The 17839-nt window shown below is 42.9% G+C and overlaps 1 protein-coding gene across 1 annotated transcript in view; it reads left to right on the plus strand.

Moving 5' to 3' along the window:
• Window positions 1–408: 408 nt before the first annotated feature.
• The window catches only part of LOC133933823 (versican core protein-like), a 41117-nt gene continuing 23686 nt past the window's right edge, over window positions 409–17839 (plus strand). The window contains exons 1-5 of the mRNA XM_062381060.1: window positions 409–457; window positions 1598–1981; window positions 3059–3233; window positions 3401–3528; window positions 5389–5682. Coding sequence (XP_062237044.1) covers window positions 409–457; window positions 1598–1981; window positions 3059–3233; window positions 3401–3528; window positions 5389–5682 — 1030 coding nt within the window. The remainder of the gene's footprint in view (window positions 458–1597; window positions 1982–3058; window positions 3234–3400; window positions 3529–5388; window positions 5683–17839) is intronic.

Below are 17839 nucleotides of genomic sequence, written 5' to 3' on the forward strand. Positions count from 1 at the left end.
ATCTATAATATTACTCAACAATGAATTGGCCAGTGTCCTTATGAAAACAGAAAAGAAAAGAAAAGAACAAGTATGAATTGTTTCTAAATGACGCCTTTTTATTCTTCCAACAGATGACACTTAATATAAAACATATCCTGTGGTTATGTTTCCTCTGGGAAGCTGCGGCTGCCTCAGGTAAGTCCCATTTAAGTAAATTCCCTCTTTTACCAGTCGGTCCTTTAGGCCGCCCTCTTTCTACTTAACTACCTCCCTCTGTTTTTTTCTTTATCTCCTCCCCCCCTCTCCCCACCCATCACTCCAGATGTTGGCCTCACCAAACATAAAATAGTATGACATGGGCACGTTCAGCTGAAATCCGTTCCATACATCTTATCAGCAGCAAACTGATGTGCCAAACGCCTCACTATGGTCTTTGAGTTGGAGCCTGAGTTGAGGCGCCTCCAGTCCTCCGCCTGTGAAAACCTCTGAGTCGTTATTCAAAGTTGAAGGTGACATAACCACAGAGCTCTGCCTCTCCGGCCCCCCTGGCCCACCTGGCTTTGCTGCGGCCCCCCAGTCCCTGGCTCTGTCTGTGGGTATGAGTGGACACCTTTCAATTAGATTCTGCTCCCAGTCTGGGAATAACAGCTGGTTTCACCCCTCGTCCCTAATAAGACCCTCTGTTAAAGCACACACTCATGCCTCTGGGGCTATCCCAGCGCTGTTTCCAGACGATTGCCCACATTGTTCCTGTGACCCCCCCCCCCCCCCCTCCTTTAAAAAAAAAAGAAAAAAATCTCTCCTCTCACAGGGCTGTGGTGTGATTCAGCCTGTTACCATTCATTTGTGTCTGGCGTCCTGTCTGACGTCCCCTTTGCTTTATCACATGCTTCTCACAGAAATGGAATGAGACCGAGGAGCTGTTTTAAATGTGGACGGCGCTCGGGGGGGGGGGGAGAGATTAGGAGTAATTGTTAACCTTGCTTGGTCTGGGGGCAGTGAAACAGCAGAGGGGTTATTGCACCAGAATATCCAAGATGTCAGATAAGATGAAATATCCTTACCCCTGAGAGAAGTGGTTTTCAGCTGGGAACAGAAGAGAGGGTCACAAGAGGGGACATACATCACACTGCCCAGGGCACATTATTCTGAAGACACACTTCACTTTGTTTAGTGTGCGTCTACCTGTCACCATCACTTAGTCCTCCTGTGTTTTGATGAAGCAGAGAAGAAAAACTAACATGCACAGAACGCAGCAGTGCTATAACATGAAGTAATGCAACCATAACTCCCCTATTTAACCAATTATCTTCCATTTTCCCCCCCAACTTATAACAAACATGCTACACACACTGCAGTCAGTGTGTTCCCACACCCCTCACTTTAGGGATGAAGTTTGACTTTCCAAGAGCCATTTCAGGGCATGATGCATGTTGGGTGTAGTTGTTACACATGACCCGAGCAGTTAATAGTATATATTATATCCGCTAGGGTGAAAGTAGACAAGTGATTTATTAAAGTAATAAAGACACGTGAATCTCAGCGGAAAAACATCAGTGAGTGAAGTCAAATATTTTAAAGTTGCATTTAACCATTCTGTGCTCTTGCCTTCCAGCCTCCAACTCGCTAACGATAATCCGACCGGTCACTGGCTCCCTCTCAGGGAAGGTCAATCTTCCCTGCTTCTTCTCCACCATCCCAACCTCAGCGCCGGTCATCAGCCCCAACGGAACGGCCATTTATAGCAGAGATTACCTACGGATCAAATGGACCAAAATAGACGGGGAAGTGGAATCCACAGTGCTGGTGGCACAAAATGGCTTCATCAAGATCGGTTCCATCTACAGGAACCGCGTGTCAGTGCCCAGTCACCCGGAGGACGTCGGTGACGCCTCACTGACGATGGTGAAGCTGCGTGCCAGTGACACGGGCACTTACCGCTGTGAGGTCATGTACGGCATTGAAGACACCCAGGATACAGTGAACCTAGACGTCAACGGTAAGAAGTCCATGTCACCCTTCCCACAGACACAACACTGGAAATAACTTTGCCCCACACTTGCCCTGAATGTTGCTGCGAGGGTTTAATAATAGTGAAATGGAATACAAGTGGTGATAGAAATGTAAACGGAATGAGACAACTAGGGACGCCCTTCTGCCTACTTTGATAGCAGCCCCTACCCAGTAGTTACACAGAGTAACCACAGTTTTTAGTTGTTCTTATTTTAGAGTCAATGCATTGTTGAAGAAAAGAGTCTTGATGAGCCTGCGGGACCCTGTCCATACCAAGTACTGCAACACTTTAATCCCACTGTGCATCCGTGTAACTATGTGGATTACATTCCAGATGTTTGTCCGGACAAAGCAAAAGCTGCATAGCCTCATGCGTTCTTGTCATCTCGGGTCCCACCTGGTCAGTGGAGGTTTTTCTCTCTGGTGCGGCCCTCAGTGGCTGTTACTCAGCTTTTAGTTTTCACTTTGCCTTCAGTGAGACAGGACGGAATTCCCCAATATGAACTTCACACAAGGTTTAGGTTATGTCTATTAGAATGCAACACTATTGCAGATCCACTTAGTCAGATGTCACGCTCTCGTTTTCTAGGGGAAACCTCGTGTCATTACGTGCTTTCTACATTTTCTCACTTGATAAGCACTCTGGGAAATATAACTCATGTTTTTGGGATGTAGAAAACATGGGCGGAGTGGGGGTATCCCGGGATAGTTTTGCTTTCCACTGGTTAACGATCTTCCCAACCTCTTTCCCAAATATCTGCAATGTTAATTAGCACTATCAATCATGTCCTCCGCGTCTGTTTACTGTCCACAAGTATGGGGATTTCAGGGCCATGGCATCATCTCCACTGTATTTTACCAGATTGGTTTATTGCAAAGCTCCTCCTTCCCAAAGAAGCTGAGAGACGCAATCATTTCGCCGATGTTATGTGCTTTATGAGACGTTTGCCATAATTCATGTAGCTGACATTATGCCGATGAATTCCAGATGACAATGTTTGTATACAAATCCAGATTATGCTTCATTTCCCTCTTCTTTTTTTTTTTTACTATTTGTTTTCAGGTGTCGTCTTTCACTACCGGGCGAGCATCAGCAGATATACACTAAACTACCAGAACGCTGTCAGGACTTGCCAAAATGTTGGAGCAACCATTGCCACATATGACCAACTGAGAGCAGCCTATGAGGACGGCTTTGACCAATGTGATGCCGGCTGGATCGCCGATCAGTCAGTGAGGTCAGCTGCATTCAAATTCTTTTTCAAAAGTCATTAAAAAAACAAACACTACTATAACACAATGTATTTTTGCTTATATTCTGATGTGACATAGAATACTTTGGCACACGGAGAAGAGGGGTTTAACTCACGTGCTATAAAGCTTCTTCTTTTCTCTCCCTGGATAGATACCCAATTATCAAGCCAAGGAACGGCTGCTTTGGCAACCTGAAGACCAAACCTGGCATTAGGACATATGGCATCAGGAAACCAACGGAGACCTATGATGTATATTGTTACGTAGATAAACTTCATGGTAAGTTAAGCCACCAATTTAAGCCTTTTCCCTCTAAGAGATGAGGTGTTGTTTAGAGGCACGGACACACCCTTTGGCCAAAATGACAAAACCTCCAAACCATCACAGTGCCAAATCAAATTACTTTTACAGCTTATTTGACCACCGCTGGGGAAATACACTTGATTGTTTTTGTTTGAAAATATCACTGGTGACAATGTGAGATCTTTTATATATTTTGTTTTCCCAAACTGTTCCAGGTTTTGCAAAAAAGAAAACTGGGGTTATAGAGAAGCTTCCAACTACCAGATTATGATGCAGAAACTGACATTTTATTCTCCACCATAGTGTTTTTTATAAAACTCACCAAAATATGTGATAATGGGTGTTTTAAGTGTCTTTGGCACTGCTAATGGGAAGTTTCCCCTCGCAGCCAGCAGTCCTTTTCAAGCTGTTCATTATCCAGGCTGTTCCTGCTGATGGACTCAACTGCACTCAGAGTTTTACGAGTGTTACCATTCCCTCTTGACACAGCTACTCGAGTCAGTCCTCTGTAGTTGGGATGTGTGCTGCGCAGCCCGGGCCACAGGCTGCAAACCAATTGTGTATGTGTAGTATTTAGTGAGTATTGTGATATTTGTTTGATCAGAGTTATGAGCAGAGGCACAATATTGAGTCCCCCTGTCCCACTGTCGTAAAACCACCAGGGACATACACATCGAGTATATATCTGACTTATCTCTGCAAGAAACCTAACTTGTATCCAAGACCTCAGTGCATTCTGTAACGGTTGGATATGATGGGATGTGTTTCCCACAATACTCAACTCAAGGGTTCATTGCTTTGATTTAGATGGTGACTCCTTCAACTAGTTACATGCGTAATTGGTGAAAGAAAGTAGCATAAAACTATTTTTGGGGGACACTGTGGTTACATCGGAATGCTTTTAGAATATTCTATTACTCTCATAATAATAATAATAATAAATTATTAATAATAATAATAATATATATAATGTCTCCTCTTTCCTTGAAGAGTTTGAGATAAACATACAAGATGTTTTTTGTAAAATAGAACTTGTGGCAACCAATAACTTACTGGTGTCATCAAACAATGTAAAAGTAAAATTCCTTCTTAAAATAGGGAAGTTTAGTTTTGAAAGTGACTGTATGTTGGCGATAAGATGTCTCCTGTCTGCTTTTAAAGAGCAAGTCGATTTCTGGGTGGAAAACATTCTAATCTCAATGCCATTGTAAATCAATGGGATGTAACCAACAAGGGATATTCAAAATGTTACACCCAAGACTAACTGAAAACACATAGTCATCCTCGCTTGTCATGTCTGGCTTCAACTGAGATGTTGCTTTTCTATAGTGTTTCATTTATGTTATTCCTGTAGAAAAGACAGGTTATAAAATATGCAAGTGCAAATTTCATAGCGCAGTGACCTTTTCTGAGGGTGAGACCCTGACTTGGATAATATGAAGGAAGGAAAAATTGAAGGTGTAATCCAGCTCACTCCCTCCTGAGGGGAAACCCTAATGTACTGAAGTACAGACACGTTCATTGACAGGCCAGGCACATTATCTGCATTGTTATCCCACCTCACACTATTGTAATGAATGAACTACTGTTGTCCTGAACATGATCGGTGGGAGATGTTTTGGGTCCGTGCCCTGCACAGCTGCGACTTTTGTCAGCTGTTTTTGGGCTATGTCTCCTCTGAAAGGTCAAAAATCTGCAATTTGAGATTACTCAAACTGGTAGGCTTTTTGTCTGGGTTTCATTTCAAATAAACTAAAATGAGATGTGAAACAACTGTAATGAGATTTTGTTTTTGTGATCACTGACCATTTGTCATATCGTTTGCCTTCTTTGCAGGTGAGGTGTTTTATGCTCCTGTGACCCACAAGATGACTTTAGGGGAGGCCAGTGCAGAGTGCAGGAGGAGGAAATCTTCTTTGGCGACCCCTGGCCAGCTCCATGCTGCTTGGCGACAGGGCCTGGACAAATGTGACTATGGCTGGCTCTCCGATGGCAGCGTGCGACATCCTGTTGCAGTACCCAGAATGAAGTGTGGGGGGGGCCTGCTCGGCGTCAGGACCATGTATCGCTACAGAAACCAGACCGGCTTCCCAGAACCATCTACGAAGCTTGGGGCTTACTGTTTTAAAGGTAAGCTCACTCCTAGGCTCTTGTTGTTATTGTTGAGTAGATTAACAGTTAATCGTTGAAGGGGTTTCCTGCACATGTTTGGGCAATTTTTATGCGAGTATATATATATATATATATATATATACATATTTTGTTTTTGGTTTATGAAAAACATACAGTAATTGAAAGCACAAGCTTTTCCTTGTCAAGCTGGCCTGGGATTTAAAAAGCTATGATCTCATCCTGTGAACTCACTTCAGATCCCCCACCCTGCGTCTTTGCATAACTGTACACATTCCCGCAAATAAACTAGACCAACATTTTTTGGGAATCTTTTTTTTTAATATCTCCTGTATGTCCAGTGTTCAGTTCACTTTATGTCCCTGCTTCTTGCTATATTCATACTTTCAAAGGCAACAACAACAACACTATAAAAGAAGAGGAATGATGTATCTTAATTATGTGTCAGACTAGTCTCGCAGCGTCCAGTTGACCTCACTTTCTCACATTTACTTTCCTGCCTGAGGCCACAAAATTAGCCAAGAGGACAAAATCATACTTATAATTTTTGTTTACTTTGAAGGCAATAGAAACAACAGTTCAATTCTAATGGGGCGAATAAGAATAATAAGGAGAATTATAATACATTTTTTTCCTTCTGAGTTTGTGACCTCACTTATACAACCTCACTGCTGTAAAATAAACTAAAACAGTACTTAACTATTTTACACAATATAGAGATTTAGTGATTGGTAACCTTAGGGAGAAACTATTGCATCGCAATGGATCTCTATAAATAAAGATACTTTATGGCTCACTGGCAGTAATCAGATTCAGGCTAATCTCTCAAAATGTGAAGTGTTCTTAGCTAGCCAGTGTCCTGAGGGCAAAACCCATTGGCCGATGATAGCCGCCCTTTAGAGATACAACAAAAATAACTAATACCACACCTGTCAGCCTTTTTAGTCTCACTATCTTACTCCCTGTTCACCTTTCTCCTCTCATTTCCGCTGTCAGAAGTTTGTCCTTCGTCATTCTCACTTGTACTTATCAGAGCAGACATTTGGATAATGGACAAAGCTACTGCTGGACTTCTAAATTCAGTCATCCTTGGCGACCCCTGACCTGGCCTTTCCATCTTTACAAATGAGGGGTTGGATAGATAAGCCGCCCCCTGCCCCTGAGCAATGCTAACTCTCGCAGTGATAAGTCCCCATGGAGTTCAGAGGGCAGGCAAACAGGCCACCCTCACCTCCTGCTCTGTGTATTCCGTGTCAGCCCTCTCACTCATGTTGTATTTACGCCCCGGTCTAAGTGCTTTTCAAGTACCCATGTTTGGCAGGACTCACTCCATCATTTCCGGCTTTCCCACTCCCAGTAAAATCTCCAAAAAGAAATATGATGTAAACCTATGTCAGTTAGACTACACAGTAAGACAGGGAGATAGGAGGTCGGTGCAAAGGGAAATGGGGGATAATTGGTCTTATTGGTGTCTGCATTGGCCGGGAAGAAAACAAAGAGTTCAGTAAGAGCAACATTTCAAATGCATCAGTGAGATAATGTACTCCCTCTGAGAAGAGGCCCTATTTTCCTGTTAGGGAAAAACGTGTCATACCTCTCATCAGAAACAGTTTGATGAAGAAAGAGGGTTAGTGCATAATGGTCAACAGCTGGATTTACACAATCTGTCTGCGTCACAGAGGAAAGCTCTCTAGAGCCGCTACACTACTTTTTATGGGAGCGAGTAAATGAGAGCTTATTGGAGGACAGAGGGGCAGGGAGGAGGAGACGAATAAGACAAAACGTAAATACTCAATAAAACCTTAAGAGTTAAGTAGACTGGTTCATTAGCGAGCATTTGAGGACCGGAGAGTGATGCTAGAACAAGAATAGTCAAAGTAAAACAACTGTTGGGAGGACAGAGAGTGCAGAGTGCACGACAGAGGACAGAAATAGTCAGGGCAACTCAAACAAAACCAAAACATTACTATATTTAAGTTTATATACTGTTTAATTCATCTGTTAGAATCACATGAATCTTTTCAGGCAAATCTGAAAATGTTGAGATAAACCTCTGAAGCATTCCTAGAAAAAGAACTTTAAAAATGACCTCATCTGCAGTAAGATAATCACTAAATAGTCAATTAATCATGTACAAGAGTAAGACTATTAAGTCAACATTATATTATTTGCCTCACCAGCACTTCAAGATGATTGAGGTTATTTGCCAACCCCTCTAATGCACATTAGAAATTGGATCTCTGACTTTATGTAAGGTTACACAAGGATGGTTCCACTCTGTCTTTGAAAACACTGTCTGAATTCATATTGGTTCTGGTTATAAACAAAATGAAGAGTAAGGATAGGAAGTCCTTCACCTTAAGGTTTCTAGGAAACTAGAACAAACTAAATAAAACACAGTTACTGCAGCTTTGGCACATTGCTCCCTGACCACTATTTGACTCATACATGAACTGAAAACATAAATGCAAACGTAACAAGAAAACCTACCAAAACCAAAACAGAGGTGAGCTACAACGGATGTTGACAAACAAACAAGCAGAGTTACCCAATCGAGTCGAGTGACTCGTTTGTGAAAACCTGAACAAGAGGTGGACGAGCCCAAGAAGAAGAATGCACCTTTACTCTAACACCTTAAAAGGACAAACATCGCAATTTAGGCAGTGACTTGCTAGTCCTGGTTTTTACAAACAATGGTTCACATGACCACAGTAAGTAACTCTGCTTGTTTCATAGTCAACATCCGCTGTCGCTCTCTTCCATCGTGGAGGCATTCCTGTTTTCCGTTTATGCGCTAGAGACGCCTCGACCACTGTAGATAAAGCTTATTCCACATACTACTGCTTTGTTTGAAATGATCTTGTTAAGACTGAGTTGGATTTTCACTCATCACATACAACATGTTTAACATGGAGTCCAGTACTTATGTGTGTTCGCTTATGTGTGTTTTGTAGGAAGGAGAGCGGTGATCAACCAGATGACGTTTGTTGATATGATTGTGGTAGGGACAACCACCATCAGCTCGACTACCTCCATCCCTTTACTAGAGAGCAGCGCCCCTACGCAACCCACAAAGTCTGTAACTGTATCAGAGGCGGATGAATCTCCAGATCCTTCAAATGCTCCATCTATGTTCTCTACCAGTATGGCTCCACCGCGTTCCACTCCCGCAAGAGAAGAAGAAGAGTTAATCACCACAGTCGCACCCACCATCAGAGAAGAACACGATGACACTACACCTGAGCCAGAAATTCAGCACACAATCGAAAGCAGTGATACCACAGAATCCGTCTCTGAACCCACTGTGGAGCCTGATGATAACTCAGTGATTGTGGTCGGCCAAATCCAGCCCGATGTCGCCATAACCGAAGCCTCTCCCAGCACGGAGCCCATGTCTGCAGAAGGCGAGACTGAGGAGACTATTCTGGGTGCTGCGATAACCTCAGCGTGGACCTCTGACCTCACAGAAACTCCCACAGAATCAACCGAACTGACCAGCAAGGAAGTGTTCAGCTCCTCAGAATCAACACCCCCACCCTCCGAGCTTCATTCAACAACACTGTACCCAGATTACGATCCCAGCATGGATGATATTGATGTTGGTTTGTCTGTAGAGGCACCTCCACCTCCTCAGCTACCACAACAGAGCACATCATCCAGCCCTTCAGACAGCCCTACTAGCATTGATAGAACAACGATCCCCACTGCGATACCCACTGACACCACCATTATGTGTAACACCAAACCCAGTGAAGAGGTGAGCCCCCCGACCACAGGACCACCAGAGACAACACAAACCACAACTCAAAGCCAGGATGCAGAGACGACGGCTGTCCCTTACAAAGACAAGACCACTCCTGTATCTGTGGCATCCGCTGCCGTCCTGACAGACAGTGGAACCTCGGCCGAAAGTGTAGACTCGTCAGTGATTGTTTTTGATGAGTCCATCACCCCGGTGTCGGAGCACAGCGGTGACATCGTGACAGAGGAAAACTCCTCATCAGAGATTGGCGCAGAGTTCTTTACATTTGCTTCCATGACCTCAGCAGCTGCCGACACAACCAGCAGTCCAAGCACAGCGGCCACTGAGGAGCAATCCATCCAAGTGACCACCGCCATGCCGAGGCAGAATGTGTCAGGTAACAACCTCAATACCTTAAACCTTTAAAGCTACACTTGACAAGTTTGACTTGATATAATTGATTGTTTTAATTTAAATGTAGATACATCTCCCAATAGGAAATGCCATAACATGATCTTTATTATGCCGAAATAATGAAAACATATTTTGGGATGTTTCAATAATTATGTTGTGCAGTGTTTTTGGCTGATTTATAATGATATTATTACTGAGGATTCTGGGAGGTTGTGCTGTCCAAGGTGCTGAAGTCGAGAGAAAGTCTGCTTTTGATCGGTGGTTCGATTTTACAGATTGGTGAAGTAAATTGAGCTGAAGCAAACCTGGCGTAGGCGACATGCTGTTTAGCAGTGCAATTTTTTTTTACGTTCATATTTTAACTCAGATGTGTGTTTTTTTGTGTATATATGTAATCGATATAATTATTGCATTAGGTTGGTATGCAAATAAGGTTTGCATACCAAACTTTGAAAAATATCTATTTTTCAAAGTGTTGTTTGCACCTCCAACAAATGCTTATGCCCATGCTGTGATTTTGATATATTAGTGAAGTTATGGTGTCTGAATTTCTGTCTGAGAAAATTTAAGTGAATATTTTGGCAATGACTTGTAGATCTACAGGACATGATCTCGCATTCAAACAACAGCTGCATCCTTTTTCCCTCCTTTAATTTGCTCTCCATCTGAGCTGCAAACATTGCCGTGTTGACTCACTCCTCGTCCCTGAAGAGCAGCCTGTGTTGGAGTGAAGGGATCTGGTGAATTGGAGAGGATTCAAAGGGAATGAATTAGCCATTTGACCTTTGTAGATCTTCTCTGGCTTTGTGGTAGGTACAGAGTGTGCCTGGGAGAGCTGCAGTCTGTACTCCATGTTTCAAGGAGTTTTTTCTCTAATGTTGAAAAGTGCTTGCTCATGGTAGCAACTGTTGGGTTTCTCTTTCTAGTAATGTAAGGTCTTGACCTTATTCTGCAAAGTCCCTTGGGATAATGTATGTAATGCATAATAAAAAGCTGAATCGAATCCACCCTCAAAAGTAGTCATTGCATAGCTTGTACAGCCGGCCTTACAGTCAACAGAGGTGTGTAGGCAGTCTACCTGAGTAAGCACAGATGCCCCCGAAGAGGTGATGTCATTGCTCGCACAGTCCCCCCTCACTGTGCGGACAGCTGGTGGCTGCCTGAAGCGTGTGATTGTAGCTACTTTTACTGCAGCAGCATGTGATGTGGCTCAGCTGAGGCCCCTGACGTCTCTGTCTGCCCTCCCGGCTTGTGTGGGAGAACCTTGTGGAAAATATTGTGGCAGAGTCTGGCTGCATGGTAGCAAAGTGCTCAGTAATATCAGGTTGTTTTTGCCCAAAACCTGTCAGTGCTACAGCCATGTGAGCGGTGCCCATTTGTCTCTGATTAATTCAAGACAATTAAATTGACTCTTTACCAATTGACTTGATGATCGATACTCTGAGGCGTGCCAACCACAAATGACTCAAAGCAATGCACAGAACATTCTAACTCCAACAAAACATATGTTTGACATTCACTGTCACTTGCAAAAGTGATGCTTGACTCAGGGAATTGTGTTTATTTGTTTTCTGTCGGGGTCAAATGAGAGAAATGATAGCAACAGTTCTCCAAATTATCAGATATGACCCATATTGGTGTGCATTGACGGCAGGCAAAATCGGTGGTTGGCTTGTATAAAAATAGTTAGGTTTAGAAAAAATAATCAAGGTTTGTTTTAGAATAACACTTACTTTAGGGTTATCATTGTCCTGATGACCAAGGTTAGGTTAGGTTCAGGGTCAGGGTCAGGATCAGGGTCAGGGTCAGGGTTAAAGTTATATTAACGCACACTCATAACCTAACATCTGACTATTAGGTTGCCACTTAAACAAAACTATGAGTCCAATTAAGCCACTTGCACAGATTACCTATTAATTTGTACTTGTGGGTTAGGGTTAGAGTTTGGGTTAGCGCTCTCTCGCTCTCTAAATATGTGTGTGTGCTGTGTGTGATTGTGTATTCTATGAAGGTCAGCTACATGGGTCCATTGCCAGGCTTTACTTGAGTTTTCAACGGGGGTGTTTCTGCAGAGCATAGCTGGCCAGGTGTTTGGTTGCAACCAATAATCTTTTTGAATCACCATTTGTAGGAAACAAGGGGGATGGAGAGAGAGAGAGAGAGAGAGAGAGAGAGAAGAAGAAGAGTAGACCAAAGTTTGTATACTAGAGGATTTCAAGTGGCAGTGTGTGGATAATCTTTTCCTCCTCTTTGCTTGCACTACATTTTGCAAACACTGGTAAACAGTTCATGCTAAACAGAACCGAACCGCTCGTTACAGGATTGACCTCATCTCTTTTCTCTTATTGCCGCCCGCTAAATGTAGAGTTCCACGTTCTTCAAAGGCTTGACGCTATGTCACACTCTCCACACTTCTCTTTGCATTAATTATGAGCATGCAAAACAAAACCAGATATGCATATTCTTGTGATAACAGTCTCATGCGTTGTAATAGAACTTATAAAAAGTTTGGGCCAGTCATCGTGTGTAATGTTTCTTTCTATGGGCGTGTCACATTCAGTGGGTGTCATCGGTCATCAGGGAGAGGGAGAGAAGGACATGGACTCAAGGAATTTCTTAGCTTCAAAGGTTAAGATATTAGTTCACTGAATTTAACTTTAATATAACGGCTGATCTATTTTGATAGTTTGATATTTGTCAGTGATTTAAGGCGACTATCTTTTAGAGGAGGTGGGTTCTTTATTAAACAGTCAACCTTGTCAATTTATATGAATACATAAACCCATCCAAGGCAACATAGTGTATGTAGATGATGATAACCTGCTGCGTGCTGTACAGGGAATCAAAGACTGCTTCTGGGTTAGAATTAAAGTTAGCTGCAGAGAGCTGCTGACATCTGAAATCAAATCCAGGGAGCAGGAACAATAACATGAAAACCTAATGGTATCCATATTAATGTGAATTATACAGTTATATATTATAATATCAGTTTAAATGTTTTATTTTTTATGAAGAGCTGAACACAATTGCTTTGATTAAACTCTCCTTTATTATTTTGAGCTGTAAATAGTCAAGATGTTGTTTTGGATATCATACACAGTTTTCATGACTATCCCTCATACATGGGAATATGTTCTGAAATGTCTCGACAAAAGCTGAGCAGTTGCGTTTGACAAATACTTTTCAACATACTGATATACTATGAATCATATTATCTGTGTCTAATGTGTCACACACAGCAGGAAATGTTTATTCTCACATGGATCTAGAGAATATCTTTTTTTTCTATTTGTGTGGAAGAAGTTCAGACACTTATTTGGTCAAGGCTTTCAAATATGTGTGTCTGCTTTTGGTATCACTACTCCACTGGCTCATTGTACCAACATCACATCTTCCTGGCTATATTCATTAACTTGCTGGTCTAGAGATCTATCTTTTCTAACTTAATTTGATGTGTTAATATTGTGGGGTTGCCTTATAAAATATATGTTTAAATGAAAATTTTCCAAGATTGTAAATATGTTTGTCTCTTTCTCTCATATTGAAAACAGCAGCTCTTAAGAGGGATGTGTGTGATTGTTTGTCTATGCAATGTCTCTCCCAGGATTTTAAGAAAACATGCTGATGTTGAGTGTTTCTTAAACCAACTTTCAGCAATCAAATCGTCACCGTCTTTTTTTTTCTTTTTAGTTGCCCAGGCTCTACAACCACAAGATTCACAGTCTTCTGCCATCCCAGTTGTGCCTGACCAGCCCACCCCCTCCGTGGCTGATGGTGAGCCTATTCAGCAGAGTGGAGACCCAGACCTTTTCTCTCAAGCTGCTGTAACTCTCACTCCAGCTATTCGTTTTGTAAATGGTAAACAAGAGATCACATTGGAGCCACAGAGCCCAGGAGAAGCAGAGGCCAAGGGTACCCAGATTTCAGCAAATGTGACAAGTCTGGGAGCAAGTGATGAAACGAGCACTGTGTTTGATTATAGTTGGACCAATCTCCCTGTAGGTAGCTCCACTGATTCTATGGAGGAACCCACAGAGATCCCAGATGTTGATATATATGACACCGATGTAATCCCATTAGTTGAATCAACACCTCCTCACATAGTCCCTCAGATACACTCAACCTTATTTTCAGCCTCAACAATGGGGGGCACAAGTCCATCAAAAACTACACAGAAAACTGAATCTGGTCCAGCTGCTCCAATTGCCACAGAGGGGATGAATGATGTCACAGTTACCTCAGCTGACCTAGTTCCTAGTGTACTACCAGCCGAGCCACAGATCACCAAAGCAACTGAAGAAAGCAAAACAACAAAGGGTGATAAAGAAAGCACCACTGTCATCACCGCATCTGTTCAAAAAGAGGTAGATGAATCGGGGGTGACTCCCAATTATGTGAAAAGTGACGCAACAGTGACTCAGACACTGAAGGCTGAAGACAAGCTCCCTATTACTTCATCAACGGAACCTCAAACAGCGACATCCAAAGCTGAAATCCCAGAGGAAACACACAACACTTCTGCCAGTCCAGCTGCAGCAGATGACATTCAGTCTACACTGAAGTCTGCGTCCACTCCCTCTTCAGATGACGCTGATGGGAGCACACCAACATCAACAAATAGTGATTCAGAGAGCTCCACTCAAGATGTGGAGGGAGGGAAAGTGACCGAAACCCCAAAAGAATTTGCCTTCAGCACAAGGGCTCCTTTAGTATCCAGTAGCTCAGCCCCTAATGAACCAACAGCCAAGACGGAGATAACACCACCTAGAGACGTAAGCAGCACTGAATCATCACCTGTTGCACCTACCCTGGCACAAACCTCAGACGGGGCAGTCATAAGTCAGGGGGAAAGTACTGTCAGCCAAATACCCTCCATTTCACCTAGTGAGAGAGCTGCGTCTGATGTAATGTCTACATCAGAGGAGGTGAGTTCAGGAGTCCAACTAGTAAACATATTTACAACCGGCCCTCCATCAAGTAGCTCTGCGGGGACTGCAACATTGTCTTCAAGCTTAAGCCCTACACATGCGACAGGACAAGAAACTGGAGAGAGTAAAGTAATTTCACAAACAGCAGGCACAGAAAAAACTGTCTCAGTAAAATCCTCTGCACCAACCACTGTACACGAGGAGAAGATACAAAATGAAACTGCTCCACCCTCTCATGAATCCATTACAACTACTGCTACCCCATTATACAGTGCTATTGAAATGATCAAGACAACTGTGGCTTCATTCACAGGAATCAGTCAGTATACAACAGAAAGTGCATCAGCAATGACTCATTTACCCGAAGGAAAAGTGGAAACTGCCACTAGTGTCACAGATAAAGGGGCTTCAGTTCAGCAAACCTCTGCAACTGTAGCCCCCCCAACTTCCCCAATCAAAAAAAGTGAGTCTGGTTCGACCAAGATTGCCGATATAACTGAAGACACAACTCAAACAAAATCCTCAACTGTGACCCAAGTGAGTAGCATAACAGAGACAGATTCACTGTTTCCTAGCACTGCAGGAGGGAGTTCAGAGGAAGATTCAGTAACACCTGGGAAAAGTTCTACTTTCTACACAACTCAGGGAGAGAGTTCAGGTGAACCGACTGACCCGTCCACCAAAGATACTGGCGCTCCTACAGCTTCATCTCTGTTCAGCACAGAAAAGCCAACTACTTTGGCAATCGAGGAACGAGAAAGTGCTGTCACAGATCAGATCATTGATGGAACTCAAGACATGTTCTCTTCAACCTCTGTGGTCACCGGTATATCTTCATCTTTATTCAGCACTGTGGCCCCAACAGCACCAGGAACACAGGAAAGTCTAAAAACTGATAAGACAGAAATGTCAACACTAACACCAGAATCCTCAGTTTCTCCAGTTTCTGATGGATCATCAACAAGCTCAATAACTGTGACTGTCAGCACAAGTCAGGCAGAGGAGGATTCAGTCACATCTGAGAACATTTCTACTTCCCCAACAACTGAAGAAGAATGTTCAGGTGAACAGACAACTGATATATCCAGTGAACACACTGCAGCTCCAAAAGCTTCATCGATGTTCAGCACAGAGAAACCAACTGCTTCAGCAATTGAGGAAGTAGAAAGTGCTGTCACAGTTCAGACTGAAAAGTCATCAAATCCGACAAAGATATCAACTGCAGTGGATGAAGAGGGCTCAGGAGATCAAACTCCAGACATGTTCACTTCAACCTCTGTTGTTACTGGTACATCTTCATCTTTATTCAGCACTGTGACCCCAACAGCATTATCACCTGCAACCAAAGAAACTCTTGAAACAGAGAAGACAACAATGCCATCACTTAAAGCAGAATCATCAGTTTCTCAAGTTTCTGATGAGGCACTAACAAGCTCAACAACAGTCACTCCAAGTTTGACATCATTTATATCATCTGCTGTTCCAGGCATTGAGGATGACGGTATTAGCAGTGAGATTAAGACAGTGCAGTCCCTTCCTTCCATTTTTGAATCAAACATGGAATCTGAAACATCAACAATCCTCATTACAGCATCTACAGAGAGTTCTGGAGACAACACTACTGAGTTCTCTGAGGAGTCAGTCTTCACGGCATCAACTGTCCCTTCACTTTTGACAACAGAGTCACCATCAGGCACTGCATCACGGGCATATGAAACAAGTGAAACTTCATCAGCTACTGTTACCAGAGTGTCATCACTCTACAGTACTGACAGACCAACATCACAGTCACCTGAAACACAGGAGACTGTTACCACAAGTCATGCAGAGCAAGAGACTGAAGTAACATCACAAACAGTACAAACAGCAGGCACAGAAAAAACATCCACTTCTGCCACTGGTGAATCAGTAAAATCTTCTGCACCAACCACTCTACACGAAGAGAAAAAAAAAAATGAAACTGCTCCGCCCTCTCATGATTCCATTACAACCACTGCTTCCCCATTATACAGTGCTATTGAAATTATAAGGACAACTTTGGCTTCATTCACAGGAATTTTCAGTCAGTATACAACAGAAAGTGCATCAGCAATGACTGATTTACCTGAAGGAGAAGTGGAAACTACCACTAGTGTCACAGATAAAGGGGCTTCAGTTCAGCAAACTTCTGCAACTGTGGCCACCCCAACTTCCCCAATCAAAACAAGTGAGTCTGTTTCAACCACAATTTCTGAAAAAACTGAAGACACAACTCAAACACAATACTCAACTGTGACCCAAGTGAGTAGCATAACAGAGACCGATTCACTGTTTCCTAGCGCTGCAGGAGAGAGTGCAGATAACCAAACATCTAATACGACATCGACAAAAGCTACAGTGGTGGCCACCATGCTCAGCACAGAGAGAGGTGCAACAGTCCAAACACAATATGAAACAACTCATGGTTCAAGCACACTTGGCACTGTAACTCCTCTGCTCACAACCACTGAAAGAATATCAAATACATCTGAAATTAGTTCAAATTTCACATCCAGAGATGAGGTGACTTATAAAGGTCAGGCAACATCAGCTGAAATATCAAAAACAGAAGAAACAAGGACAACTGTTCCATCTGACATCAATGTGACTCCAACTCGCTCATCTGCATTTAATACAGGGAGTGATGTGACAAAAGAAAAAATGGAACAATCATCAATGTCTTTATCAGCTAACGGTACTGCAACTTCATCACTGTACAGTACTGACAAACCAACATCTCAGACGCTGGAAGCACAGAATACTGTTACCACAAGTCAAGTAGGGCTGGATTCAGTAACACCTGAGAAAATGTTTGTTTTCCCAACAAGTGAAGAGGAGAGTTCAGGTGATCGAACTCCAGACAAGATTACTTCAACCTCTGTTGTTACCAGTGCACCTTCTTCTTTATTCAGCACTTTGGCCCCAACAGCACCTGGAACACAAGAAAGCCTAGAAACCGATAAGACTCAACTGTCAAAATTAACACCAGAATCCTCAGTTTCTCCAGTTTCGGATGGATCATCTACAAGCTCAATAACTGTAACTGTCGGCACTA

Source organism: Platichthys flesus, chromosome 3 (assembly GCF_949316205.1).
Source record: "Platichthys flesus chromosome 3, fPlaFle2.1, whole genome shotgun sequence".
In the NCBI taxonomy this organism is placed as follows: domain Eukaryota; kingdom Metazoa; phylum Chordata; class Actinopteri; order Pleuronectiformes; family Pleuronectidae; genus Platichthys; species Platichthys flesus.